This window comes from Clytia hemisphaerica, unplaced genomic scaffold (genome assembly GCF_902728285.1).
Source record: "Clytia hemisphaerica strain Z4C2 unplaced genomic scaffold, Clytia hemisphaerica genome assembly, whole genome shotgun sequence".
Classification (NCBI taxonomy): domain Eukaryota; kingdom Metazoa; phylum Cnidaria; class Hydrozoa; order Leptothecata; family Clytiidae; genus Clytia; species Clytia hemisphaerica.
Genome location: NW_027104356.1, coordinates 1306343 through 1334152, shown reverse-complemented (window position 1 = coordinate 1334152; position 27810 = coordinate 1306343). Strand labels below are relative to the sequence as shown.

The following is a 27810-nucleotide window of genomic DNA, read 5'->3' as shown; positions in this document are numbered from 1 at the left end:
AGTGAAAAAGATAAACATACAGAAACATATTTAGATAAAAACAATGGATTGATTGAACTTATTGGTTGACCAATTTGAATGATGGGAGACCCCCCTCCTCCTTCATACGATGCGGTGGTATCTGGCACGTGGCAAGGTGGTAGCCAGCCTCCACCTGAAGGAAGCAACCCTCCCTACCCTTATATCCCTAGTGCAAACCCAGATCTGCCAAATCCTTCAGAATATCCACAACCACCAACAACTGCACTGTACCCGTCAGCTCCTATTTACCCACCAGAGGAAAGCTCATCAATATCTCCAACGACACACCTCCCTCCAAAAGACGCATCATGGACTAGGAGTAGAACACTGTCTGACACTGATATCACCTCCTCCAGGTCGTCCATCCCTCCTTCAGGGCTCACAACGGAAGCACCACCTGACTATGGGTTAGTGAGTAACAGACTGAGAAGCAATAGCTTGGACAGCATGAGAAGTATGTTCCTTCAACTATCAACAATACCGCCAAGACCTAGAAGTATGGGAGAAGTCTCTCTCGAACTTGAAAGCAGTAGACGCTCCAGTGTTGTCACTAATGCCACCTACCAGGGTGCGAACAGTCGACGAGCAAGTTTGGCCACCATAGGTGCTTCTATGCTTGTCCTTAATACTGTTAATGCTACAGGGAAGGAAAAAAGAGAAAAATTTCGTGAGTATATCTCTCAACTATGCCTTTAAAAAAATTTCTAGTCTTTTTTCGTCGACTATCGTGACGTTATTAAAAACTAAATTCAGTAGAATTATTAAGCAGTTTTATATGCAGGGTGTCTCGAAAAAAAGTACTGCCAGTTCTATGTGTAAGTAGAAAAAATGAGTTTGTATTACCTTTATAATGGGATAAACTTTCGCGGGGATTAAATTTCGCGGATTTCGCGGATTTGGGTGTCATCCGCGAAAATCCGCGAAATTAAGTCCCAATGGAAATTTGGAAGGGCCTTATCCGCGAAATATTTCTAAACAAAACTCAAAATATGTCAAATAAATACTTTTTGAATGGTTACTTTTATCAAAGAGGCGCAAATAATGTGTATTTCAACAACCAACTTGTATGATTTGACAGTGAAAGTAAAAAAATCGTGAAAATATTGACACCCAATAGTGCCACCCACGAAATTAAGTCCCCGCGAAATTTTTAAATTTCGCGGATAGGCCCAACCGCGAAATTTAATCCCCGCGAAAGTTTATCCCATTAAAGTACCCTTTTTAAATTTCTTTTACTGAGACCAGTTTTTTTGCGTTTTGTGTTTCTTTGTTCTATCATATGTTATAAGTAATCAAGTTTTAATTACAGTTGCTTTAAAAAAAGTAGCTTTGTCATATACACATTGACAAAATATTTTTCTACTTATATAAGTGGTCTCACACACTACTCTATTTGGAACATCCTGTATATTGACCTTTTTTCGAACTGCCATTGTTCTTTTTACTATAAATTCTCCTGAAAAAGAGAAAAAGGAAATTCTTCACTAGTCAGCTTCAGGTTTTTGAACTTCTTCAACTTGAGGACGAGTTCATTTCTTACTACAACCATGTCAAATTCACTCTCTAGAGAAAATAGAGTATAATTATGTTGACATGGTAGAACAGGCTTTATTCTTTTGTTTTCATTTTTTAGAGAAATACTTCTTCCTCTGGTGCTTTCTGTCCTTTCTACCTGGAGCCATGATTGTGAGGGGTGAGTTCATTTCTCATTTGGATGACGTGTAGTTATGAACTGACTCCCAAGTTTACATACTTTAGGCGTACAAACTTTAAGCCATTTTCGCGAAAGTAAATGTCTTTGAAATTTCTTGAAAGAACCATTCGCAAAAGTTTATGCTCTTGAAAGCTTCTTGGCAAAGTAGAAAATCTGTAAAACCTAAAATTATAAGTCAAAAGACAAAGGTTCCCAATTCAATTTAAGGTCTTGATTCGCGAAAGTTTTTGCGCAAAAAGAATTTCGTAAATTTCACGATTTTTCGACTTCGCGAAAGTTTTTTTTTTTTTGAAAATTGATTTTCTATCATCGTTCAATTGACTTGGGAATTCAAGAACTCTTTTTCATTGTTTTTGCCTTTATAATACTTATAATAACTTTAAAAAATGATTCCTGCAGTGACGTAGAAAAATATCATGTACTAAGATCACGAATCCTATGAAATAGGCTAATGGGTGTTATCAGATGGTGCATTGGGGTCGCGGCGCCGCGTATTTTTTTTCCGTCAGCGGTCTAAACCCAACTTCAGCGGTCGAAACCCAGCTTAGCGGTCGAAGCCCAACCTAACGGCCGAAACCCATTTTACCGGTCGAAACCCATGTTGGAAATGGAAGGGGGATTTTTTAGCGACCGAAACCCAACGCAGGTGAGTAAACAAACTCACAGTTGAATGATTCTTTTGTTTTGATAGCCCACGAGCGAAAGAAGTCAATCTCAAGCTTTTTCGTCGGGATTTATCTATAGGAATATTCTGACAATTAGGGTAGGTGATAGTTAGATTGATAATTACTTTTAAATAATATATATTATCCAAGTTTTCAAGTAAAAAAATCAAACTCAAACTCATGTCAGTGATCATGATGCCGTGTTTGCCTGCTTGAATACTCGTGTCGCCCGATTCGAACCACGGTACAAAGTAATACGTGACATGAGAAACTTCAACTTACCTACATACGTAGCTGATGCTTCCACCCTACCGTTCAATCTCGTTTATGCAACCGATTGTACAGATGATAGTCTAAGCACACTCAATCATCTACTCTTTGAGTGCGTCGAACGCCACGCACCCTTAAAAAGAATCAAAGTCACTCGTCCGCAAGCACCCTGGATGAAAGACTTACAAATCAACGATCTACAGCAAAGCTGCCACGAGAAGCGCATCGCTGCTCATCGAACTCAATCAGACTCCGACTGGAACGAATTTCGTGACGCTCGCAATGCATTAAAAAGAAAGATAAAACACACTAAAAAGACTTTCTACCGCAGACTTCTTTCATCGAAAAAACCAAAAGAAATCTGGAGGCTGATTCATCGAATTCTCAATCCAACAAAAAGTGTTATAAATATCCAACCATCCGTACTAAATGCACACTACCTATCCACGGCACCAAGAATCCTTGGATCGCAACCAACTTCCACTGAAGAAATCCAACATCTTCTTCGAAATTTCGTCACTGAGGTTGATCAGGAATTTGAGTTTCAACCCGTCACTTATGATCAAGTTGTCAAAGAGATAAAGTATCTTCGAAGTGACTGCTCTGCCGGGTATGACAATCTACCAGTATCGCTGATCAAACCTATCGCCGACCATCTAGCATCACCACTAACTCACATCATAAACACAGGGATCGCTCAAACCACTTTCCATCAGCAATGGAAAATCGGTAAAGTAACACCGATTCCAAAAACTGAACATTCCGTCACTCCTGACCAATTCAGACCCGTCACTGTTTTGCCTATCTTATCAAAACTTTACGAACGTTTAATGGCAAAGCAGATCGTTGAGTACATTGAAAGAAACCAGATATATCAACAAACCATGTCTGGTTTCCGCAAGCGTCATTCTACCGAAACGCTACTAATGAAGATACGAGACGACATCATTGGTGCGATGAACAAAAGCGAAGTCACACTAGCCGCCTTTCTTGATTATTCCAAAGCCTTCGATACCGTCGATTACAAAACGCTACTGGTAAAACTACGAAAGATAGGCTTTTCGAACAGTGCTGCCATGCTTATGCTTTCGTACTTATGTAATCGTCGCCAATTCGTCCAGATTGACGACAAAAAATCTGACTACGGAACTGTATCGTTTGGGGTACCTCAAGGCTCTATACTTGGACCAATTCTATTCAACCTTTATACCGTCGACCTACAAGATAACGTTGATGGTGGGAGTAAAAACCAATATGCAGACGACACTACTATCTATGAACACTGTAAGACAGTAAACCTCCCAGCTTCAATCGTCAACTTAACACATCGTTTAAACCAACTTAGAGAATGGTCAAGCACTAATAATCTGGCGTTTAATAACAAAAAAAAAACAAAATCATGCTACTGTCAACACTGAGAATGTCAAACCTTCACGATTTCATGAACCCCGATCACGCAACCTTTCATATCTATCACACAGACCAACTGATAGAACGAGTTACCGTTTATAAACTTCTTGGCATCCAATTCGATCAAAATCTAAATTGGCAAACTCATATCGATAAACTCTGTCAATCAGTTTACGCAAAATTATACGTGCTACGCTATCTTCGTCGTACAGCAACTTTTCGTCTGCGGAAGCAACTGGCCGAAGCCCTTCTTATATCGAAGTTACACTACTGTTGTTCATTGTTCTGGAACCTGCCACAAATCCAGTTGAAAAAACTTGATAAACTGCTATGCAGAATTGCAGCTTTTGTGACGCTGAGATATTCTACAATCGAGGATGTAGTACAGCTTGGTTGGTTACCGATCCAGCAGCAAATTAATTTTGAACTTTTGAAACTCGCACACAAATCGATTCACCAGGATGAGTTTCCATCGTACTTAAAAGGTTTTAAATTAAGAGTCGCTGGACGTAATACTCGTAATGTTGAGGAAGTTGAATCTAAATACGAGACTAATGTATCGGAAAAATTATTTGTTGGCAAGGCAAGTCGCCTTTTGAATGATATTCCAAAAGCGATCAGGGAAGAACCTGATCACAAAAAATTTCGCAATATTTTAAAAAAGTATTTATTAGATCATAGTCTGGCAATATTTTATACACGTTATATATAATTTTTTTTTTTTCTACAATCGGTAACCTCACAGCAATCTATACATTACTTAATCTTATAGTTTTCTTCGTTCGAGTTAGCAGTATTCAACTCTACAATTTCTCATCATGTTCAAGACTTAGCAACGTTTTTCGGGTCGTGTCCGTTTTTTTTTTTTTTTTTTTTTTTCTTGGCACCTCACTCACTTTCAAATTTTTTCCTATTTCAAGCCAATATATTGTAGATTCTATGATCATGAGGTCTAGTGGTTATATTATTAATATTTACCTTACAATATTTACTTGATATTTTAGTCTGGTGGTCTGATCAACACTGAAATTTTCGCAGGATTAGCTACTTCAATACTATTACAACTCAACCGAACTTTTCCTAATCAACCACTACAACACCAACAAGTTATACTTTCTGTTTTCTTTTTCTGCAATTTTGCGAGCTCTGTCAGTATCCTTGAGTTCTGTTTTGTGTTTTGTTTCTACAGTTTTACGGTTTTACAATCTGCAATTTTGTGAGCTTTGTCAGTATTCTTGAGTTGTTTTTTTTGTGTGTTTTGTTTCTACAGCATATTTTTTTTCATAGAATATAATTATCTTTTTATTTAAATATGATTATTTTTACATAGGACGAATAGCCATTGTAAAATATGGAAGAGCCTGAAAGACAATTAATAAATAAATAAAAAAAAAAAAAAAAAATCATGGTATCAACCCAAAACTTCTCTCAAGTTTAATGTTCCATACGCGAAAGTATTTCAAGCAAATAAAAGAGAAAATTCTTGGGTTTCGACCGCTAGGATATCTTGTTTCGTTCGTGGGCTATCAAAACAAAAGAATCATTCAACTGTGAGTTTGTTTACTCACCTGCGTTGGGTTTCGGTCGCTAAAAAATCCCCCTTCCATTTCCAACATGGGTTTCGACCGGTAAAATGGGTTTCGGCCGTTAGGTTGGGCTTCGACCGCTAAGCTGGGTTTCGACCGCTGAAGTTGGGTTTAGACCGCTGACGGAAAACAATACGCCGCGGCGCCTAGGTCCCTACTAGTTGCTCCAATCAGAGAAGAGTGTGACAAACGTATCCATTCCTCTGGAATTGCCGTTTTATTTATACAATACTTTTGTTCCATAGGATTTCTTGACAAGGATTGCTTATTTGATCCTAACATTTCGTATTTCCTGATGACGTCAGGTGGAGTGACCATGTTGGCGTTCGCTGCAATTTGCCTCTACATCTTTTTGGACGAAGTTAATGAAAATTCCTCTGCAAAGTTCTTTATGTATCTAGGTAAGCTGATCAATTTAACAACCCCCGTTTACAAACCCCATATAAGTCCCATTTACAATGGAGAAAAAACAAAAAAAGAAAAGGCTAGATTCAATCCGTCGAGAAAGGCGGTTGAAGATTCTTCTCTAGCCCCTTTGGTGTTTTAAATTTAATGGATCAACTCTGCTCTCACCAAGTTCACAGTTTTATCACTCTAACTTGTAGGTGTGTTTCTATGGGCGTGTGTTTTTGGTGTTCAAGTTTGGGGAAGTACTTTCATTTTTAATCACTGGACCGAGTGGAAAGACGATTTGCATAACTTCCCTTGTGATGTGGATAATTTCAAACTAGCATTCAGCTTGCTTGTTATCTTTTGGATACTTTTCGGATTGAGCCTCAAATGCTTCAAAAACGATTAGTCAATATCTAATATATACTTAACATGAGCTTGGTTAGGGATTTTTTTATTGTTTCACAGTTAGAGGCACCAGTAAATTGTCAATTTTTGAACAATCATATTGTGCCGCACAGTAGATAGAAGCAAAATATCCAAAATGCATCTGTAAAGGGTTGAAAAAATCAAACTGCGCTGTAGGAAATTTTAATGTATCCAGGAAGACCGAGAACTTTGTCAAGATGCTCTAAAAGGATTGGCTGTTATTGGAAAATGCACTCATTTTAGCCTGGGAATCTGTTCTGGACTCAAATATGGCAAAAAATTTCAGCATATGCTAAGCATTATCACGAACCTACAAAAAATGTATTTTTTCGACTTTGCCTATTTTTGGCTGGGATATTCGGAATTTCCCTAAAATTTTGCTTAGGATAGCACCCTTCAAACATTTTCAGCTCTTGGGCTAATCTCCAAGCCAATCTTTTCAGCTGTACTGTGCGAGGGTGCAATTTTAAAAGTCATTTTTATGCTGCGAATGCTGACTTTCTTTACATAATGCAAAATATTATAAATTTGATGATTTCATACGATATATTAATTTATCCTTTTTCATATTTTGCATAATTTATTTTTGATAAAACAATAAGATATTGCACATAGGTATAACTTGAAATAAATTCATATTTATATTTTATATCTAGAAAATTTAAATTTAAATTTATAAATGAACTTTTGTATTTTTGTATATAAATCAGTTTAGAGACAGCTGTTTGCACTCAACTTAAGCGTTATTCTTCTCCTCGGCCAACTTTATATCCTTCATGAGGCCCCCCCCAGCGGTTTGCGTGATGGCGTGATTGGGACTTTTTTCTTGCGTGATGGCGCGATTAGAGTTTTTTTTTTGCGTGATGCGTGATAGGGCAAAAATTTGAGGCGTGGTGCGTGATTTGGGCTATTTTTCGCTATTTTTTGCGTGATGACAAATTTTAGCGATTTTCGTGTTGCGTGATGGAGAAATTCTTTTTGCGTGATGGCGTGATTAGGGGTGCCTGGGGGAGGGGGCCTCCTTCATAGTCATTTGAAATTTGAATCTATCGATAAAAAACCTTCAAAAAGATCCTGCAACAACTTTTCACTTAATTCAACATGGTAATAGAGATGTGACGTGATTTGGAAATTTTTTCTTCGTGATAGCGTGATGAGAGGTCAAAACGTGATCGTGATTTGAAAGATTTTTTGAGCTGTGATACGTGATTTGGACATGCATGATTATCCAAGTTTTTTGCTGTTTTTCGTGATCGTGATTGACAAAAAAATTCGTGAAGTTACCACTAGGGGGGGGGGGCTCATAGTTTCTTCAGAGGTCTCATCTTCAACTAGGAAAGGGTTTCCGGTTTGCATAAGAAAAGTAGGGATGTAAGTACACCGAGATGATTCATCACGTTCTTCTTCAATAATTTCAAAATTTTCTGATGCCAAGTTAAATACAGATTAAGGGCTCTGACCATAGTCGAAAAATTGATTTTAGTATTTGAGCATAAAAATCATGTTTTAGGTTCTTTAACACTTTTAACAAAGAATTGGCTTTATAAATTGATTTTAATCAAATCCTTTAAGAGTAGTTAAAAATTTAATTGCAAAAATGACGCTATGAACTTTAAAAAGACGTTATTATTTCCAAATCTCTTTGTAAATCGAGCTCCGGTGTTATTAATAATATGTGGCATTACCTTCTTTTATAAAAATTGGTGAGTTTTTAATGGGTAATTAACCTTTTTGTTTCAAAGTTTTTTCAAACTGTCCGCAAAGGATTAAATTTTTAAATTTTTCGGGAACATTTTTTAAATTAATGCATCAAAAGTTATGGCTGTTTTTCTATGAAAAATTGGGATGAAAAATGGGTCAAAAAGCACTAATTTCAAGATTTTGAAATAAATAAGCTTTTAGAAAAATTTTCCGAAAATATATTTTTAGTTTGAATAAAGATACACCATCTACCGCAAAATTTTTCAAAATGTTTTTTTTCTCCGCCGAAAATAAGTTCTTCAAAGTTGAAATACTCTTCTTTGCAAAAGTCTTCATGTTCTTCTTCGCCAAATTTTTTCATTGCAATTTTTAAATTTTCAGACTCAAGGATAACAAAATGTATAACATGCCACAGTTTTGTGTGCTACATCAAGCAGAAATTTATATTTTGTACGAGGCAAATATTAAATATTAAAAACTCACTATGGTCAGAGCCCTTAAATTCATCATTGAACCCCCCAGATACAAACTTCTTTGGATTCAAATCGTCTGCATACCTTGAGACAAACAAAAAGAGAAAACATGTCCGCCCCGGGGAGGGAGCAGAGGAGGGGGGGTGTACGGGGTTTGTGATTTCCGAAATACCGAATAATTTTGCCAAAACTTCCGAAATTCCGTAAAAAAATACTTGCAGTTCCGATACCGATTTTTTGGGTATTTTTTACCAGACCCTGCTGAATTCGTCGACCAACAACAACACTTTTGTTGAACCATTATATAAGAAAGCTCATGTGAGAAAGCGGGACACGTTAGTGATGACGGGGTGAAATGTGATGAGATCCCGATGAGATGAAGACATGATACTATAAAAAGACTAGATATGTATTTCACAGGAAGGACATACTGTCCAAATAATCCCAAACTTTATCTCTTTTGCAATCACGCAAACGGCTTGGGGAAAAAATCGAGAAAATCGAAGAAAGTAAAACCGAACTAAGCGAAAAAATAAAACCATGGAGAGGCTCATGAGAGAAAGAGGACTTGAGAAACATTTACTTGATAACTTAAAACAAAAGGATCGAATCGCAGATCAGTGAACTCGGGGAGACCATCAAATCATATATCTTAGAAGAAATTCAATCTTCCCTAACGAAGGTTGAAACCCAAGAGAAATCGTATGCCAATGTAACAAAAGCTTCAAACACTCCGATGTTAACGAGTGGCTTAAAATCCATCGTCAAGGAAGCCAGATATGAGGAGATCAAAGAAAAAAAGACCATGACCAACGTCAAAAAAAATATTGTAATCCATGGTGTAGACGAGCAGGAGGACGAAGGAACCAGTGATGGAGACAAAAAATTGTTAGATGCACTTGTCCAAGATTCCAACACCAATGGAAAGAGTGTTTCAAGGATTGGAAGAAAGGCTGAAAATAAGAAAAGACCAATAAAAGTTGTCCTTGGATCGGAAAAAAGAAAAAATGACTTTCCTTCGTAATTTGGCTCCTTTAAAAGATAACCAAAAATACAAAGGAGTCAGTGTAACTGAAGATCTTACACAAACAGAGCCTGGGGGGGTACTACCCTTGTCGACCGACGGGGGTGCTCCGCTGAGGTTCGAAAAATGGACACTACGTGGGACTCAAAATTTGCGAAAAAAAGTGACCCTGAATGGGACTGAAATTCCAAAATTTTCTACTTTTTCCCCAAATTTTCCAAAAAAAGGCACCCTACGAGGGACTGATTTTTCTATTTTGGTGTTTTTGCGACCCTACCTGGGACTCGTGGAGGTTGAAAAAGGTACCCTGACCAGCAGGCGTCCCCGTAACCCATTTTGCCCTAGTACCCCCCCCCCCGGGAAACAGAGAGGCTACTGCTCAAAGAATGGGCAGATAAAGCAAAAGATCTCAACTTGGATGATCCTGAGTGGGTTTGGCGCGTTAGAGGAGATTCAAAAAACGGGTGTAATACAGTAAAACCTAAAAAGAAGTTACAGAACGTTCGGAAAAACCTAGACATCATATACACGAACGCTGATCAGCTCACGAAGAAACAGAAGAAAGAACTTGTTGAGATAGTTACCAAATCAAAACCTCACATCATAGCAATAAGAAGTAAAACCGAAAAATTGGAAGAGGGAACGTCTCATTGAGGACTTTTCCATTCAGGGATATTCAGCACCTTTCGAAACGAATGCACTAAATAAAGTTGGCCGTGGAATCGTCATTCTAACACATGAATCGATAAAAGATCTTGTTGTCGAAACAAGATTCAAGAGTGAATTCCAAGAAGCTTGCATGGTCGAAATTAAGTTACAAGGTAATGACACTTTGTTATTTGGGTGCATGTTTAGAAGTCCTACCAACACAGAGACATCTGCAAAAAATAATGCTTCACTTAACCTACTACTTAGTGTACTTAGGGAAATTGGCATGAATAATAAGTATACTCATAAATGCATTGTTGGAGATTTCAATTACAAAGACATCAACTGGGAGTATTGGTCGACACCCCACGACTAAGGAAGATGAACAGTTTCTCGATGCCTTGAGGGACACATTCTTCTTCCAGCACGTTGATGAGCCGACTAGACCCAGAGGAACAGATGAACCATCGTTAATCGATTTGATACTCACTAATGAAGAAGACCAAGTCAATAAAATCAACTACTTAGCTCCTCTTTGCAAAAGTGACCATAGCGTACTCTCATTTTCATTTGAATGCTATCTCGACCCAGAAGTGTTAACGGAGAGGTTTAATTATAATAAAGCAGATTTTGCGGCGATGAAAAGACACCTGGAGTCTTCAGGATGGGTAGTCGATTTCAAGGTCCGAGCTGAAAACCATCAAGTGAATGGTTTCTGGAAGATGTTTCAAGAAAAATTACTGGAACTAAGGGCCGAATTTGTCCCACTTTCAGCAACAAAACGAGTCTATGGGAAAAGAGGAAGATTTGCAATAAATCAGCAAACCCCAACCTCGATCCCTGCGTATTATCAGCTTTTTGATTCTTACTGATAGCGCTAGATAATACCCTGGCATTGGCTGGTTTTCGAACGCGAAAGATTACGTAATAAAAAAAAAAAAAAAAAAAAAAATTAAAAAACAAAACGTCAGAGTTCATTCGTTCTTCTTTTTTGAAGTCGTTGCATTGCAGTGTAACTTTGTAACGTCAGAATATTTTATGACGTATTGTTTTGAGAAGTTCCCCCTCTGAGAGGGGAATTCATGTCAAAATTTGAAGTTCCATCTGATGCTTGGGTCTAAACAACATAGGAAGTCTTAAAACATCAAAAAAAAAAAATAGTTGGCTGTACACTGTGCTCCTGAAGGGAGAACGCTGCGTTGATTTGCCTTGTAAAGCTCAAAATCTAAGTTTTAGTATTCTGTAGGATTTAAAGCTTTTAATTCAATTTGAACATCGGAATCGGAAACAGCAATGAATTTTGATATGAATTCATGTATAAAACATGACATTTGGTCAATTTGTACCAAAATTACGAGGTTTTTAAGTTTTGCCTGGAAAGGCTTATGATGACGTCATCAAAAAACTTTCAACCTCCATAACTTTTAATAGGAAGATTTTCAAGGCATGTTTTATACCTCAATTTTTATCAGCATTTCATGCTCTTTCCGCTGGAACCATCAGATTTTGAATATCTTCAAACAAATAATTTTTTGCCCAGCCACCTGATGACGTCACCTGGCAGGTGGCCAGGTGGCAAAATTTGGTGTTACTGTTTAAAATTAAATTTTAGACCCTCTAAGGATCATCTGTGCCAGATTTCATGCTTTAATCACCATCTGAAGTATTCTTACGTTTTTATGTGCTACCTGACCTCACTATAAAGAAAAGCGGCGTCTTCATCGAAAGTGGATACGATCGATCGGTACAAGTAGAGAGGAACTAACTAAGCTAAGAGGAACTAACAAGCTATACTTTCTGTTTTTCTTTTCTGCAATTTTGCAAGCTCTGTCAGTATCCTTGAGTTTTGTTTTGTGTTTTGTTTCTACAGTTTTACGGTTTTACAATCTGCAATTTTGTTAGCTCTGTCAGTATTCTTGAGTTTTTTTTTTTTGTGTGTTTTGTTTCTACAGCATATTTTTTTCATAGAATATAATTATCTTTTTATTTAAATATGATTATTTTTACATAGGACGAATAGCCATTGTAAAAAATGGAAGAGCCTGAAAGACAATTAATAAAAAAAATAAATAAATAAAAAACTGTCTAGAGTTGAGTATGTGATTGAACGGAACGAAGCTAACAGAAAGATAACACAAGTAAAAATGGAACTTGAAAAACGGATATGTGGGCAAGCAAAGAGGAGTCCAAAAAGATTTTGGAGACATGTTTGTAGCTCCATGAAAACAAAATCTGGGATCTCGCCTCTCCTGCACAACCCAAAGGATAAATACTCTCTTCGCTTTACGGACGAAGACAAAGCTGATATATTACAGGATCAGTTCTGTAGTGTATTCACCAAAGAGCCCGATGATAGTCTTCCGGAGTTTCAATCACGCACTGATTCTAAAGTAGAGTTTAATCTCACTTTGGAAATGGTCAAAAAAGAACTTGTCCGGACGAAATTCATCCAATTATGTTGAAGGAGCTAGTGGATAAATACTCTTGTCCGGACGAAATTCATCCAATTATGTTGAAGGAGCTAGTGGACTACATAGCTGTCCCGCTCCACACAATCATGACTAAATCATTTGATGAAAGTACTCTGCCAGACGGATGGAAGGTTACACATGTGTCACCAATATATAAAAAAGTGAGCAAAAACCTAGCTGAAAATTACAGACCAGTGAGTCTTACATCCATCGCTTGCAGACTGATTGAAAGAGTGCTAAGGGACCAAATCATGAAACATTTGGTAGATGAAAAACTATTATCTAGTAAACAACATGGGTTCATGCCAAAGAGATCAACGGTAACACAATTACTTACATACCTTGATAAATGTGCGGATTCAATCTCAAACAATAAAGTAGTTGACGTGAGGAAAAACTTAATGAAATGTAAAATCAAAAGTTCTGTTTCATAGACTGATAGAGGTCATTAGACCTGCGAAATATATTGCTATAAAAATATATAGTACTATATATGGTGAAGATCAGAGATCTGACCTCAAGGAGAGAAAGTGTTGAAAATACTAAATAAAATAAAGATGAAACATAAAAAGGCACTAATATTTTATCTATGTAACATATAATAGATATCATCCTATAACAAACAACAATCATAATACCAAATCATAATATCAGCTTAAATTATGCTTGCTTACATACATATTGGCGTAATTGGAATTCATAGTATTATAAGCTAAGAATAATATGTCCACGTTTTCTTGCAAGAATCACCTCGTTTGGGAGTTCAAAGATAGTATAGATAAGTTATAGATGAGTTCTTGCCAAACTAGCAAATATGGAGTATTGAAGTGGTAAAGGTCTATTTGACCAAGTTTGAATTGCAGACCTCTATAGATATTTTTTCTATAAGAGACGTTTTCGTTGGAGGGTGAGAAGGAGCCAATAGAAACTTGATAGAACTTGGAGGATACAACATTTTTTGGAATTTTAAACCCAGACATTGTGAATTTCGACGCCCTGGACAACAGATCTCACCCCGGACAAAGCATCAGTTCACCCCTCATCAGAGCAAGTTTGCCCGTAAAACAAGGCAAATTTTTCACTACTCCCGGACAAAATATGTTATATATCATCCACCCCCCCCCATGTACAAAAACTTTCTGGAAGAGCCCAATATTTGACTTTTGCGTTTTTTGCCCTTCTCTGTTGAGCCCGAGGTTGAGCCTGCAGGATTTCTTCTAAAATCCCCTAATTTGAAGAGTATCTTGTTATCATACAGTTTCTTAGAGTTAAGCCAGCCTCTCAATGAGGCATTGGTCATGGCGTGTTGATGTATAAGGGCAGATAATTAAGCAATGAAATGAAATTAGTTGTGGTATCAATTTTCGAGTAAACGGAAAAATGATGACAAATATTATCCATTCGAACTTTGAACTTTTTTATGTTTTTTTCACGTTTCTTACGCAATGGAAGCTTTCTATATCAGTTGAGGGTAAGAGGTGAAAGATTTTTGTGTAGATCATGTATTTGTGTTGTTGTTGTTGTAAATTAGATATTTATCTATGGTAAACTAACTTGAACTAACTTGAACTAAATAAAAAATTGTATACAGTAAGTTAAATGGAGACTATGAGTGATGTTGGCCCTTTCTGAGGATTTGGTGAGCACTTCGGACATCGTAGGTTTTTTACATTTTTTACATCGAAGACATGGCACACTTCATAAAATTCTTAATTTAAATTGTTAATTAAAGTGCAAATAAGAAACAATAATCTAGATAGGGAAAGGTACTTATTGATAGGGGTGATGTAGCACCCTTTTCTCACAGACCCGGTGGGATATACTTTCAGCCAGTGGGGGTAAGAATAACGGACTAAGACTCAATGGGGATTGGATATTCCCATGTTTTTTATTGCTAGTGATTGGAGTGTTTGTTTTTAGGCCAGAAAATCTAGTGGGGATGGAAAAAGTAACAAAATATTTTGCAGTGAGGATTTGCTTCAGTTGCTTATCTGATTTTATTCAGCGGGGACAAAAATTAGAGTATAATTTTCCACTGTGGACAATATTTTGGCCATTTTTCCAGTGGGAAGGGTTGGGGTCTGGTGGGTCTCTGAATAAACATATCTAGTATATTAGAATATTATATACCATATGATATCTTTATATCGGCTGCTTAAGGAGTTTCTCTATTGTTTTATCATCATCCAAAAGACTTTTCCGGAGTTATTTTGATCTGATTACTCATTTTAAAATGTCAGTTTGTCTTTTCCTTATCCCTGGAGAGTTAAATGAATCTAAGGAAATTCCCTTTTCTGGAAAATACCCTTTTTATACCACAAGTAGTTATTAAGCACTCTTCATAGGTTAAAAATATAACTCTACTCAAAGTATTTGAACAGTTATGTTGCTAAACGTGTACTTACATTAGTAAAATAACATATGAAGAGCAGTATCTTCATATATATATACGCTTTTTATTATAGGAAAAACCAGTAAGTCATATGATTCTGGCTGGGCTGCTCTTAAATTTATATGAGTTTTTTAGCCTTAAATGTCAATATTAATTAAAATGGAAACATGTACTTTTCAGTAATTTCTGAAATCTGAGGTTCAGATTCTTCTCAATTTGTTCTTAGGTTTTGGCCAAATTTCAGCCTCGTATTCTTATGAAATTGTTCTTATAAAAACGTGTAAGACAGGCACGGATGTCACTCTAAGTAGACTGTAAATCACTCCCTTGACACATTTGTTAGCATTTGAAAGAATTTTGTCTCAGATGAGAGGTCACTCTTAAAAAAATTACTGTAGGGCTAAGATCATTCCTTTTGAACGCAAATTCAACTCTATGTGTTCGTTTTGCTGCGGTGGCACCTTAATGAAAGTTATGGCTAGTATGAAGTATAGATTTTTTTCAGCTTAACCCTTTCACAAAAATGCCATTTTAAACTTTGGACGTATGTATTACATGTTAAATCTAGTTTGAATTTTGACTCTAACCTGAGAATGCCGAAAGAATATTTTAGGATGATTTTCCAGTTAAGAATGATGAAAAGAAAAAAACACCATTTTTATGAAAAAAGCGTGTAATACAAGAACAGTCAAGCCTCGAAAAAGCTATTGGTTCTTATAAAAAGGAGTGTAAGACAGACAAAATGGTATGCTTTTTTACCTTACCTATGCAAAAAATAATGGATTAGAAAAATCTTTTCCTCAGTTTTCACGTTTCAAATTACTAAAACAGATAAAAACATATGGATCTCTAGCATCTTTGTGTTAGTCATTGATCGTCATGACAACGTATTATTCATGAATAGGTCGAAAAAAATTTATCTGTTTACATGTCATTTCTGCTATAAGCAATTTCAAATACTTAAGAATTGTGTGGATCAAATTTTAACCTTAGGGTTTTCACTGTAGACATGGTTAAAGGTCTAAGAGTTTTTTTTGCATTCTTCACAAATCAACAAAATGCTGATCCAAAAACTTTCATATTCGTCCACGAACCACAAAGCTTGTCAACATCGATAACAAAACTAAGTAAGACATTCTTCTAGATCAGTGTGCTTACAAAAAAGCTAATATGTTTAAGACCTTTAGTTTGTTTTGATTATTAAACCCTAAGCATACATACACACAAAAAATTGCTAAATGTAGCTTGAAAAAAAGTGATATCGTTCTTACATTAAGATTTTTTTAAAGAGTAATCAATGTTTTTGTTAGTGGAAAAGATATGTCTGGAAATTTTTTTGCGATGTTAGAAGTATTAAAAATTATCAGAGCAATTAATTTTGAAATTTTGTTGATTAGAATGGCTTGATCAGGCGAATACATAAAGATATAGAAGAGGACATTACTAAAAAAATTCAGTGAGTCAATTTTCAAACACGATTTGAATGTTGGACCTTTTTTTTTTATTATAGGAGTATATTTCGCAGGTCTATTGACCTCTATGAAACAATCTAATTCAAATTTACAGTTCATCAATAACGGTCTTTTTACATATTTTCTTAAAGTAGAGCTTAGCCCGAGGGCTACCTCTCACTTTCCATACACAGCATTCATCCTTCTCATTCTTCGTTTTCTCTTTAGCTTTTTCATGCCATTCTTTAATGGTTTCACGTTCTTTCTTGGAGAAGTCATCTGTTACACTGAAATTATCTTCGTTTAGTTTATGGACTGAGGCCATAATTCTTTTCTTGTCTTCTTCATTGGCCAACGTTACTTTCAATGGCCGCCATCTTTTCGTCGTGAACATATCATCCTTTCGAGCACCGATTCGTTCTGCAGTGACAACATTTATCTTTAATCCCATACGATTTCCTACAACTTCCTCCACGTAATCTTTGTCACCGGCCCGCTGTTCCTCTTTATTCTCATCTTTATTTTCACCTAAATGATGGACAATGATGTTACATCTAGTTAAGTTCTTCCAGCGATCTTCTTCTCTTTCTTCTTTTTCATTTTTGATAAACTTCTTGGTGATAACCTCCTGTTTCTTCACCTCTTCCTTTGTGATATCTGCATATGTTGCCCGTTTTGGTTCTTTAGCGACGTCTTCTTTGTTCATAGCTATAAGTTCCTCCATTTTCTTCTCTAGATTATGCAATCTAGTGTTGAAAACAGATTCAAATATTTGCTGACCTCCATCTTGACATTCTGCTTCCGTTATTGTTTGCGTTATTTGGTTACTTCTGACTCTTTGCTTACTTGTTTTGATTTTTCCAAAAGTATTGGCGTGACTGTAACACATTTTTTACATTCAAAGCGTCGGCTTTTGTATTGCAGACAAAGCTGAATTTGGTATGCGGGAAGCTCCGAACAAGCATAATGAACGAATCTCTGGCATTTCCTACATTGTAACATGTCATTATCCTTTATTATTTCATTCGTGAAGCATTTATTGGCGGTACAGGATCCATATTTTTCAGCATTTTCAGTGGATTTTTCATCGATTGTTGCCATTCTTTTTCATTCATTTGCAAGAGCGTGGCCGTCTTAGAAGCGGTTTTAGAATGGTAATCATAAGTGTTTTAAAAATGGCGTTTACATGTGTATGATAGAAATTTGGTCAAAATTTTGCCTGAACGTTTGGTGCAAGGGTTATAGATACCAGTGTGTTGTTACTACAGTTTGACGCTTTCTAATTCGACCATTATTTGAGGGTAGTCAGGGTTAACAAGAAACTTTCATAAACGACACTCTATCATTCGATACGCTCCCTTATTCGATGAAAATTCAATTCACCTTGAAAATCGAATTAGAGAGGGTCAACTGTAGTTCTCAAAGCATACCTTATCGGGGAAAACTTCGTCGGGGAAAATTTTCGTCGGGGAAAAATATTCGTCACTTGGCCAAAATTTCGTCTCTTTTCCCCGACGAAGTTTCCCCCGATAAGGTACCATGGTGTAACCAAATGTCCATAGAGAACTTCAATAAAAGGCGATGAGATGTCTGGTAATAATTGTCGACAAAAGAAAAACTGCTGCTGCAATGAGATTTTTTCTCTATAATGTGTTCTCGCTTTATATTCTGTGGTTATTTAATACGCTGATTTAAGATAAGAATTTGATCGGTTCACTTTATAATGAAATTTTTTTTTTTCCAGTGTAATCTGTCAAGAGAGTTTGTAAGTAGAGAGAGTTGACAAGTAATTAGGAGTGGCTTTTTTTAGAAACGATTTTTTCTGTAGTAGGTTCTACTAATAAGAGCAAAGTTATGTGGCAAAAGTTATGGATGGTATTAGGTATAAAAAAATAAAAGGGGTGTGCTTGGTGACTGCTTCATTGCAAGTCTGACGGTAGAAATCTTATGTATCTTTATAGTTTTAACTCGCACCCATATTGATTTATTTTGCACATTGTCGACATCTGAGGCTCATTTTCAAGTGGCTTCAGCAAAATAAGATATGAAATTAAATTTACATTGTAAGGGTCAGAAACGCTCGGTAAAATGCACTGTGAGGCTACCTTTTCACTGCACAAAAGCTGCACTGTAATGGTCCGATTTATAAAGCCATTTTTTTCGGCGGCACATGTCGTCGTGCCCCCCCCCCCCCGGGCTACAACTGCATCAGCACTGTTAACAAAATACAGGATAATGATATTTTGTAGCTTTTCATAAGAAAGAAACCTAAAAGTTTTCATTTTCTTTGTAGCTTTAATTTATTACCCAACACCATTTTAACCAAATTTCGTTCGACCCACCACACGGTACTGTATGCACGTCGACTCCACTTTTTCTTCTAGACTTTTTTCTAGTTTCTGCAGGTCATATTTTCCATTTTTGTATCTTTTGTGTTCCAGTTAATTCTATTTGCGGTTGGTTCACAATGTCACTTTCCATGATGTCTGTTTTCAGATTTAAATAACAACTTTGAGAGATTGGTGATGGTCAAGACTAACAGCGAAAAATGTCTGAAAAATGTCACTCTCTTTTCTCTTTGAGAATTCCAACTCTTTCTACCGGTTGTACTTATTAGGGGATATAACTTTTGCAATAAATAAGCTGGTATATAATACGAAATTTTTTTATTGCGAGCAGAAATTCCTTCCATAGCAAATTATAAAAAATTATATCGGGCAAGTAATAATCTTTTCAACCGATTTTTTGACGTCAAGTATGAGAAAGATGTTACAAGAGGTAGAAGTGACATTAAAATGTATTGAGCATCGATCTTCATTCTTCATTTAAAAGATTCAAAGGCTTCAAATTTTAATTTTCTAACTATTTAGATAAAATAATAACAAACCAATAGGACAATGGCAGACCCACCACCTCCTGCATACGATGAAGCAACCACTCAACCAAATGCTCCTCCCCCACAAGGGGTTGTCCCTTATCCCCAGCCTGGCGCTCAGTACCCTCCACCTGCAAGCTACCCACCACCAGGTGGTCAATACCCACCACCAGGAGCTCAATACCCTCCACAGGGTGCTCAATACCCACCACCAGGAGCTCAATACCCACCACCAGGAGCTCAATACCCTCCTCCAGGAGGCCAGTACCCACCACCAGCTGCACAATACCCACCTGCAGGAGCCCAGTATCCTCCTCCCGGACAATACCCACCACCAGGACAGTATCCACCTCCTGGAGCTTATCCACCACCAACTCAAGTTGAGATGGTTGCCTTAAATACAGGCGGTAACCCTGCACTAACAACGGAAGGGCCTCCTACTTACAATGCGATTGAAGGAGGAACGACAGGAGAGGCGAAAGTAACAGAAACAACAGCTGCAGCAGAGGACTCGTCAGATAGCGAGACATGTAAGTCATTTTTTCTTCTGTTTTTCAAGAGTAACTTAAAGGAAGAAATTTTGGCGGGAATTTAATTTGGCGGATGGCCGAAAAAGTTTTTTCAGAGGGAATTTAATTTGGCGGATAGCTGGATAAAGTAATTTTGACGGGAATTTAATTTGGCGGTTGCAGGATATTTTTTACCAAAAGCGTTATCAAATAAGCAAAAAAACCTGTTTTAAGGTTTGAAATAGCACAAATTTGGGGAATGCGTGAAATAAATTAAATTTGGCGGGAATTTAATTTGGCGGATGGAGGAAAAAATAAATTTTGGCGGGAACTTAATTTGGCGGATTTTGGCGAAATCCGCCAAATCCGCCAAATTTTCTTTCCGCCAAAATTTCTTCCTTTAAGGTAGAAATTTTTGGTTGCTGTAAAATATTGTGAACACTCAAAGATGATATAATTGTAACAGCTGCTGAGAAAAGATTAACGGTATAAAACTTTCTACAAATTATTTGTACATTAATATCGAGTGAGAATCATTTTAGTAGTACGATAAACATTCTAAAGCTTCATTAAGAAATTGACTCTCGAATTTTCAATATAAGTTAATTTTCATCAGTAAGGAATATCTGTCAAGACTTACATTTAATTAAGTCGCGTTTTCGATTCTAATATTCGACATCTACAGCACTATATCCTAAGAAAAAGAAAAATGCCATTTAGTTACCAAGAAAATCGATTTTTTTTATAAAATGTTGTTTTTATTTTTTCAGCTGTGTTTGGTGCCTTCATTGGGATGTTGGTTTTCGCAGCAATCCCGTGTGCTATGATTTACTTAGGTAACAAATATTTTGTTTATTATAGACAGCTCTTTCAGGAACAAAGCTCATCTTCCACAAAATGTAATACTAGATATAGTATCATCTCAAAAATATCTCCCTAACATGAGCATAAGATGCATCTCTAACATTTCTCTTACTTTTGAAAAAAAAGAAATAAAGTATTTTTGACTTAGGCAGACCCAAACTCTCTTTTGGATTAAAATGCTAACAACCAACTCTTCGTAAGAACAGGTCGGATAAAGTCAAATGCTCATGGTAACTGCAAACTCGGCTCACAGATTGCTTTTGCCATCATTTGGCCTCATTCCATCCGACAAAACTAGAATCCAATCCTATTGTGGTGTTAGGGTTGAATTGAAAGCTGTACACGTTTTTTTATAAGAACATCCAAAATAGTAGAATCCTTCTGATGTTTTTAACTTTTTGAGATTTAAGCCTTAAAAATGCTGTTATTTCCACCATTTTGTGGGTATTTTTGTCCGTTTTCCCAAAAGAAATTGGGTGTTTTAGAGTCCTCAAAGCCTTAAAATGTTCTTAACTTGTTCTTAACATTTTGGCCATTGAAGCCTTATGTTCTTATATAGTTTGTTCTTATAAAAACGTGAATATAAATGCTCAGTACAAACCCTATCTACCCTTGAAATGCGCAAGGACTGGGTTAGAGTTTGGGTATGATTGATGTCAAATGTCTGAAATCGTTGACGTCAAAATGTTCTGGTAAATAAACGCTTTAAGGGTTGTTATTGGACCATCTTCGCATGTAACAGAATGAAGCCATTCTATTGGTTAGAAGTGACTAGTCACTAGTAGAATGGCTTACGGAACCGAAGTGTGTGAACGTGGTCTTAGTCTTAACCGCAGACATCTTATAAAACACTAGATAGAGCTACACAGTCCCCATTTGATTCAAAATTATCCGCCATCTCTGATAAGTAGACCATAGCTCGGTGCCGGTAATTTGATCGATCAAGCTTATCTTTCGCCTCGTCGCTTCGCGCCATTCAGGATTTTTGCTTGGTTGAACAAATTGCTGGTACCGAACTGTGGCCTACTGTGACCTACTTTCAGCAAAGATGGTGCATTAGTTTGCTTCACTTGGGAAATACAGAGTAGCTCTATCTAGTGTTTTATATGAGATATTTGTGGTCTTAACCAGTGACATAAATGGTGACTTTATTGTTTTAGGATACACGCACCTTGGAGGATGTCCTGTACGAGAAAACGTTCCCTTGTTTTGTTTGCTCAGTGGTGTTTTAGCATTGGTGGCGTTCGTTAGTTTCTTCTTTGTGATGTTATGTGATGACGACTCAAGTTGCTCCAACTTCTGGCTCGGCTGTTTCGGCCTCTTCATTGTGGCCCATTTTGGGGTCCAGTGTTGGGGCAGTTATTTGGTGTTCCGCTATTGGCCAACATGGAATGCATATGAAGAATTTATCGTGGTGAACGATTTATGTGATAAAGACACTTACTTGATGTCTTTCTCCACACTAATCATCTATTGGATCCTCACACCTTGTCTTTACTCCATTGGAAAAGCAGGCTAAAAAGAAAACGGAGGAATTACGTAATTATGGTATAAATAATAAAACATCTTTGTGTACTTGCTGTTCTTCAATATGAAAGAATGGAACAAAAAAAACGAACAGACCATTGAAATTGTTTAAAGCATGATCGAGCTCTTCCAGAAAAAAAGTCGTTTATAGGGGGTGGAAGACATTTTCTCCAGGGGTAATGGAAAGATTGTGAAAAACCGCCATTTCCAGGGTCAAAACACGTGGCAAGGGATGGTGGGGAATGGCTAAAAATTGAAGTGTTCAGGCGCATATCATTAAAACAATATTATAATATTCTTCACCCCATTAACAGATTTTTTCTGGAATATTCTATGAGCTTCATATCATTATTATCAATTTGTACAATATTGTAGCTTTTGTACAAATGATGGTCAGAACAAAACATATTTATTATAAGAAGGTGACCCAGCCGGCACACAACGTCAAAACAACATCCAATTGACATTCATAACATCCAAATAACGTTATTTGAACGTTAAAACAACGTTGTTGCCAGCTGGTGAGTAAAGTAATCAATTACTAATACTAACGTTCTTATAAATTAACCTACTCGCATAATTGACCCAGATGGCTTGTGGTATAGATTAGCTTCTCATTCGGAATAAAAGCTATATTGGGCTTTTCCAGAAAAAAATTTGAATATGGAAGGGGGGTGGAGGATATAACATTTTTTGAAAATTTACACCCCGGACACTGTGAATTTTGACTCCCTGGACAGCAGGTCTAAACCCCCCCGGACAAGCATTAGTTGGCCGAATATCAAAGTTACCCTCAAACAGAGCAAAATTACCCTCAAACAGCATTTTTACCCCTCTGACAAGACAAATTTTGTAGATTTTTCACTACCCCAGGACACTATATCCTCCACCCCCCATGTACGGACATTTTCTGGAAGAGCCCATTATCAGAAAGCATAAGAAAATAGTTTATGCATTTTCTTTTTAGTTTAAAACATTTAAAACATTCTGACGATTTTTCGTACATATCTTGTTGGAGTCGATTCCTAATCTCTTAGAAATTGTATATTTTTTGATTTTTTCTATAAATTGGTGAAAATTTTATAGATATTTTTGTAGCTCGAGAAAAATAGTAATTATTTCTCAGTTAATCTTTGTATTGTTTAACCTTATAGAGGCCCCCCAGCGGTAACTCTGATCACGATATCACGCATTTTTTGGTCTTCAATCACGATCACGCAAATCAGCAAAAAAAAAAAATGGACAATCACGCATCCCTTTGAAAAAGTTCAAATTACGTATACTCAAAAATCTTTCAAATAACGATCAAGTTTTGACCTCTCATCACGCAATCACGAAGAAAAAATTTCCAAATCACATAATCACGCTGCAAAAAAAGTCCCTATCACGTCATCACGAAAACCGCTTGGGGGCCTCCTTATATATGTCAAAATTTGGGTGTTAGATAAGCAGCAATTCTCAAAAGTCAAAGATCAAAGCTAAGATACAAAATCATCATATTTCATATGAAAAATTACTACAAAACTATACTGTTTACTTAAATAAAGTGCAAAATAAAAAACAAAAACAAATAATTAGAAATAAATATTTCAACAAAACACTTATCACCTCTTCAAGTGAAAATGTAAAGAAGAGCCAAATAAAAAAGACAATTCTATCCAAATAATTTAAACCTAACTTAATAAATAAAAACGAATCATGTTTCTAAACAAAGATTGGAAATAAATTCAATAGGTGTTATAAATTAGCTGAACGATGGATTTATCAAAATGATAAAAAATTGTCTATACAAAATCATCATATTTCATATGAAAAATTACTACAAAACTATACTGTTTACTTAAATAAAGTGCAAAATAAAAAACAAAAACAAATAATTAGAAATAAATATTTCAACAAAACACTTATCACCTCTTCAAGTGAAAATGTAAAGAAGAGCCAAATAAAAAAGACAATTCTATCCAAATAATTTAAACCTAACTTAATAAATAAAAACGAATCATGTTTCTAAACAAAGACTTTGGAAAAATTTATCAGTTCATAAAGAGTCAGGGCTCTAAACAACGGTCGGACATCGGACATTGTCCGACCCAAATAGCTTCATGTCCGACCCAAAAATCATAATTTTCAAGCTAAAGCAACCCTGATCGGACATTTTGTCCGACCCACTTGAAATCGTTATTTCGAGCCTTGAAAGAGGAACATTATAAGAGTTTATGCCTCCTCAAACTGAGCAGATATTTTATTCATACTGTACGCTATTATTTTATATTTATCTTGATGAAAAATCACTCAATGTCCTCAAATCTGATCATATTAAAAGTTCTATATCAATCTCAGCCATACTGATTCGCGTCAGCATTCGGCTATTGCCAAGGCAAATGCCGACGAAAATTTAGCTTTTGCTAACGTAAAAGTGCTTATTGTAATAAAATTTTAAAATTTTTTGTCGACCCAAATAACTCTGAATTAGAAAGGCTGCAATTTTATATCCTGAACTGATCTTCATAAAAATGATAATTTAATGAAAATAAAGGTATCCACAGTGCAATGCAAACTGTCCAGATTTCAAAACAGAATTATTTAATTTTTGATTCCATTTTCTTGTCCATTGTGAAGTGCATCCTCATCAAAGGACATAGGTAGCAAGTGTGACAAGGTTGTTTCTTTAGTATCTCTATCTAAATTAACCAAAATTATATCAATATTTCCAAACTCTGCCATAAATTGTCGACAGGCTCCACAAGGAGAAACCATACTGCCATTTTTAACATCTGTCGCAATAGCAATAGCTTTAAATTTTGTGATACCTTCACTAATAGCCTTGCAATATGCAGTTCTTTCTGCACATATTGTTAACCCAAAACTAACATTCTCAACATTACATCCTGTGATTGTTTTACCACATTGTGATAAAAGCGCACATCCAACTCGAAAATTACTATATTTTGCATAAGCAAAATCTTTAGCTGAAATACTTGCTTCAATTAAAGCATTTTTATCTGTTTCTCCGAGTGTCATCTTGTTGTTTTTTAATATCAAACTAAAGAAATGAAATAAAACATCGATATGAAATATCATCTTTCATTCTTAGTAGGATACATGCGTTTTTTATAAGAATAGTGTTTTTCTGGCTGAGGGTAAAGTACTCTTAGGAATTTTCCAAACCTCAGGGTCAGATATTTTCAAAATATTCTTATTTTTCATCCATTAGTCTAAGACAAGTTTGTTATCACAATTTGTTATCACAATTTCCTATCTTTTTTATAGCAAAAACATTTCATGTATCGAACGTGCTAACCGCACTGGCTCAACTTCAGTATCTTTGAAATCATTCGTAGGCCCAATTGTAAACTTAATGGCTTAAGAAAAATTATAGCATTTTGGGTTTTAGCCTCGTTTTGGCGAAAAACTCGTCCCCAGGCCCCAAAAATTAAAATTTTGAAAAAATGAAAAAAAACACCCCCAGGGATTTGCCCAAGGATCAAGTGTGCAAAATTTCAGCCAAATCGGACCATTTTTGAAGTCTCCAGCCTGCCCCAAAGTTTTAGCCTCGTTTTGGCGAAAAACTCGTCCCCAGGCCCCAAAAATTAAAATTTTGAAAAAATGAAAAAAAACGCCCCCAGGGATTTGCCCAAGAATCAAGTGTGCAAAATTTCAGCCCAATCGGACCATTTTTGAAGTCTCCAGCCTGCCCCGAGTTTTAGCCTCGTTTTGGCGAAAGACTCGTTCCCGGGCCCCAAAAATTAAAATTTTGAAAAAATGATAAAAAACACCCCCAGGGATTTGCCCAAGGATCAATTGTGCAAAATTTCAGCCCAATCGGACCATTTTTGAAGTCTCCAGCCTGCCCCAAAGTTTTAGCCTCGTTTTGGCGAAAAACCCGTCCCCAGGCCCCAAAAATTAAAATTTTGAAAAAATGAATAAAACACCCCCAGAGATTTGCCCAAGGATCAAGTGTGCAAAATTTCAGCCCAATCGGACCATTTTTGAAGTCTCCAGCCTGCCCCAAGTTTTAGCCTCGTTTCGGCGAAAAACTCGTCCCCAGGCCCCAAAAATTAAAATTTTGAAAAAATGAAAAAAACACCCCCAGGGATTTGCCCAAGGATCAAGTGTGCAAAATTTCAGCCCAATCGGACCATTTTTGAAGTCTCCAGCCTGCCCCAAAGTTTTGGTGACAGACACACACACACACAGACACACAGACATTCTCAGATTCTAGCTCAACTGAAGTTGAGAATAATAAACGCAAACTCATCTTCTGTTAATAATTATACTTTCGCAAAATCTCACCCTTAAAGGTATTCTTCAGATATTCTTAACATTGAGTCGATTTTAACCCTGGTATTCTTATAAGCACTATTACTATGATACAAAAAGCGTGTATATATTCGGCGTCACCTGAAAATTCGACGTTAGAATTTCAAACAAAAAAGCCATTGTATATGAATATTTTTCAAACGATTTTCATTTAGCTGATGATTTTCTTCCGTGCGGGCGGCATGAAACTTGAAATTCCAAATAATAAATCAAAACTTCTTTCTTTAATTTGAACAAGCTCTGATATCATTGAGCACTCTCGGCAGATAGAAGAAAAGAGACTTACATACATACATACATACTACTACTTACATACTATATAACTTCTTAGCTTGAAGAGAGACAGAGTTTAGAACATACGTATTTTTGCTTGTACTTAATAACAATCTTAGGCAAAAAACGCCCTGTAACCCCCAATATAAATTCTCCAGTCTTTCTAGAAACTGCTAGGCTGTTTCAGAAGTTTACCAATCAGAAGGTTTGCCCAAAAGACAAGAAGTAGTCTTTGAAGATCTTTACAAGTAAATTTTAAGAGCAGTAGTTGAGCTTGATAGTATCAATATAATCCTGATTTTGAGAGCAGAGAAGGGTACAAAGGATGCTTCTAAGTTACTCAGGCAAGGTGTTAGAAGGTTGGGGGTATTTAGTTAAGTTTTCTATTTATATGAATAACAGCTCTGGCACATTACTGTAACACTTTTATTCACGAAACATCAAGGAGATAGAAAGTGCTGGGATAAAATTTAAGTTAAATAGTCGTTTGACAGTTCTATTGAATAACAAATTACTCCAGCCAGTACAAAAGGGATAAATTATTTTGCATATAACTAATCATCAATGCATAGACAAATCAATGATATGACGTTCCCATTAAAAAAATCTCTGCTTGAGTAAATAGTTTTTCAAAAGACTGTTGTCTTCTCCCAAATAACTATTTTTATTTTATGTTTATGTCTTGTCTTACTATATTCAAGTGGATTGAATACTGTAACTTCATACATATTACCTTTCCCCTACCTTTCCAAACAAAAATTTCACGAAAACGAAAGTGGTTTTCGCGCATGAATCAC

At 36.2% G+C, this 27810-nt stretch overlaps 3 protein-coding genes across 3 annotated transcripts; 2 read left to right on the top strand and 1 right to left on the bottom strand.

Moving 5' to 3' along the window:
• On the top strand, positions 1-7220 carry LOC136818170 (uncharacterized). The gene is made up of 4 exons (XM_067074530.1): positions 1-688; positions 1655-1714; positions 5912-6067; positions 6272-7220. The coding sequence occupies exons 1-4, from the start codon at positions 79-81 to the stop codon at positions 6463-6465; spliced, it is 1020 nt and encodes a 339-aa protein (XP_066930631.1). The 5' UTR covers positions 1-78; the 3' UTR covers positions 6466-7220.
• A 12264-nt stretch (positions 7221-19484) lies between these two features.
• LOC136818263 (uncharacterized) lies at positions 19485-23550 on the top strand. Its single transcript, XM_067074638.1, has 3 exons — positions 19485-20050; positions 20800-20865; positions 22054-23550. Exons 1-3 carry the CDS (start codon positions 19543-19545, stop codon positions 22410-22412), a joined length of 933 nt encoding a protein of 310 aa, XP_066930739.1. The 5' UTR covers positions 19485-19542; the 3' UTR covers positions 22413-23550.
• Positions 23551-25003: 1453 nt separating this feature from the next.
• Positions 25004-25441, bottom strand: LOC136818305 (probable cytidine deaminase). The gene has a single exon (XM_067074687.1). The coding sequence runs from the start codon at positions 25439-25441 to the stop codon at positions 25004-25006; it is 438 nt and encodes a 145-aa protein (XP_066930788.1).
• Positions 25442-27810: the final 2369 nt, after the last annotated feature.

What these genes read in the sequence shown, in the direction of transcription:
- LOC136818170 (XM_067074530.1), top strand. Translation starts at nt 79, where the DNA reads ATGATGGGAGACCCCCCTCCTCCTTCATACGATGCGGTGGTATCTGGC. An exon ending in TGGAGCCATGATTGTGAGGG is followed by an intron (nt 1,715 to 5,911) that starts GTGAGTTCATTT and finishes TTTGTTCCATAG; the next exon opens with GATTTCTTGACAAGGATTGC. An exon ending in AAAGTTCTTTATGTATCTAG is followed by an intron (nt 6,068 to 6,271) that starts GTAAGCTGATCA and finishes TCTAACTTGTAG; the next exon opens with GTGTGTTTCTATGGGCGTGT.
- LOC136818263 (XM_067074638.1), top strand. Translation starts at nt 19,543, where the DNA reads ATGGCAGACCCACCACCTCCTGCATACGATGAAGCAACCACTCAACCA. An exon ending in CTCGTCAGATAGCGAGACAT is followed by an intron (nt 20,051 to 20,799) that starts GTAAGTCATTTT and finishes TTATTTTTTCAG; the next exon opens with CTGTGTTTGGTGCCTTCATT. An exon ending in GTGTGCTATGATTTACTTAG is followed by an intron (nt 20,866 to 22,053) that starts GTAACAAATATT and finishes TTATTGTTTTAG; the next exon opens with GATACACGCACCTTGGAGGA.
- LOC136818305 (XM_067074687.1), bottom strand. Translation starts at nt 25,441, where the DNA reads ATGACACTCGGAGAAACAGATAAAAATGCTTTAATTGAAGCAAGTATT.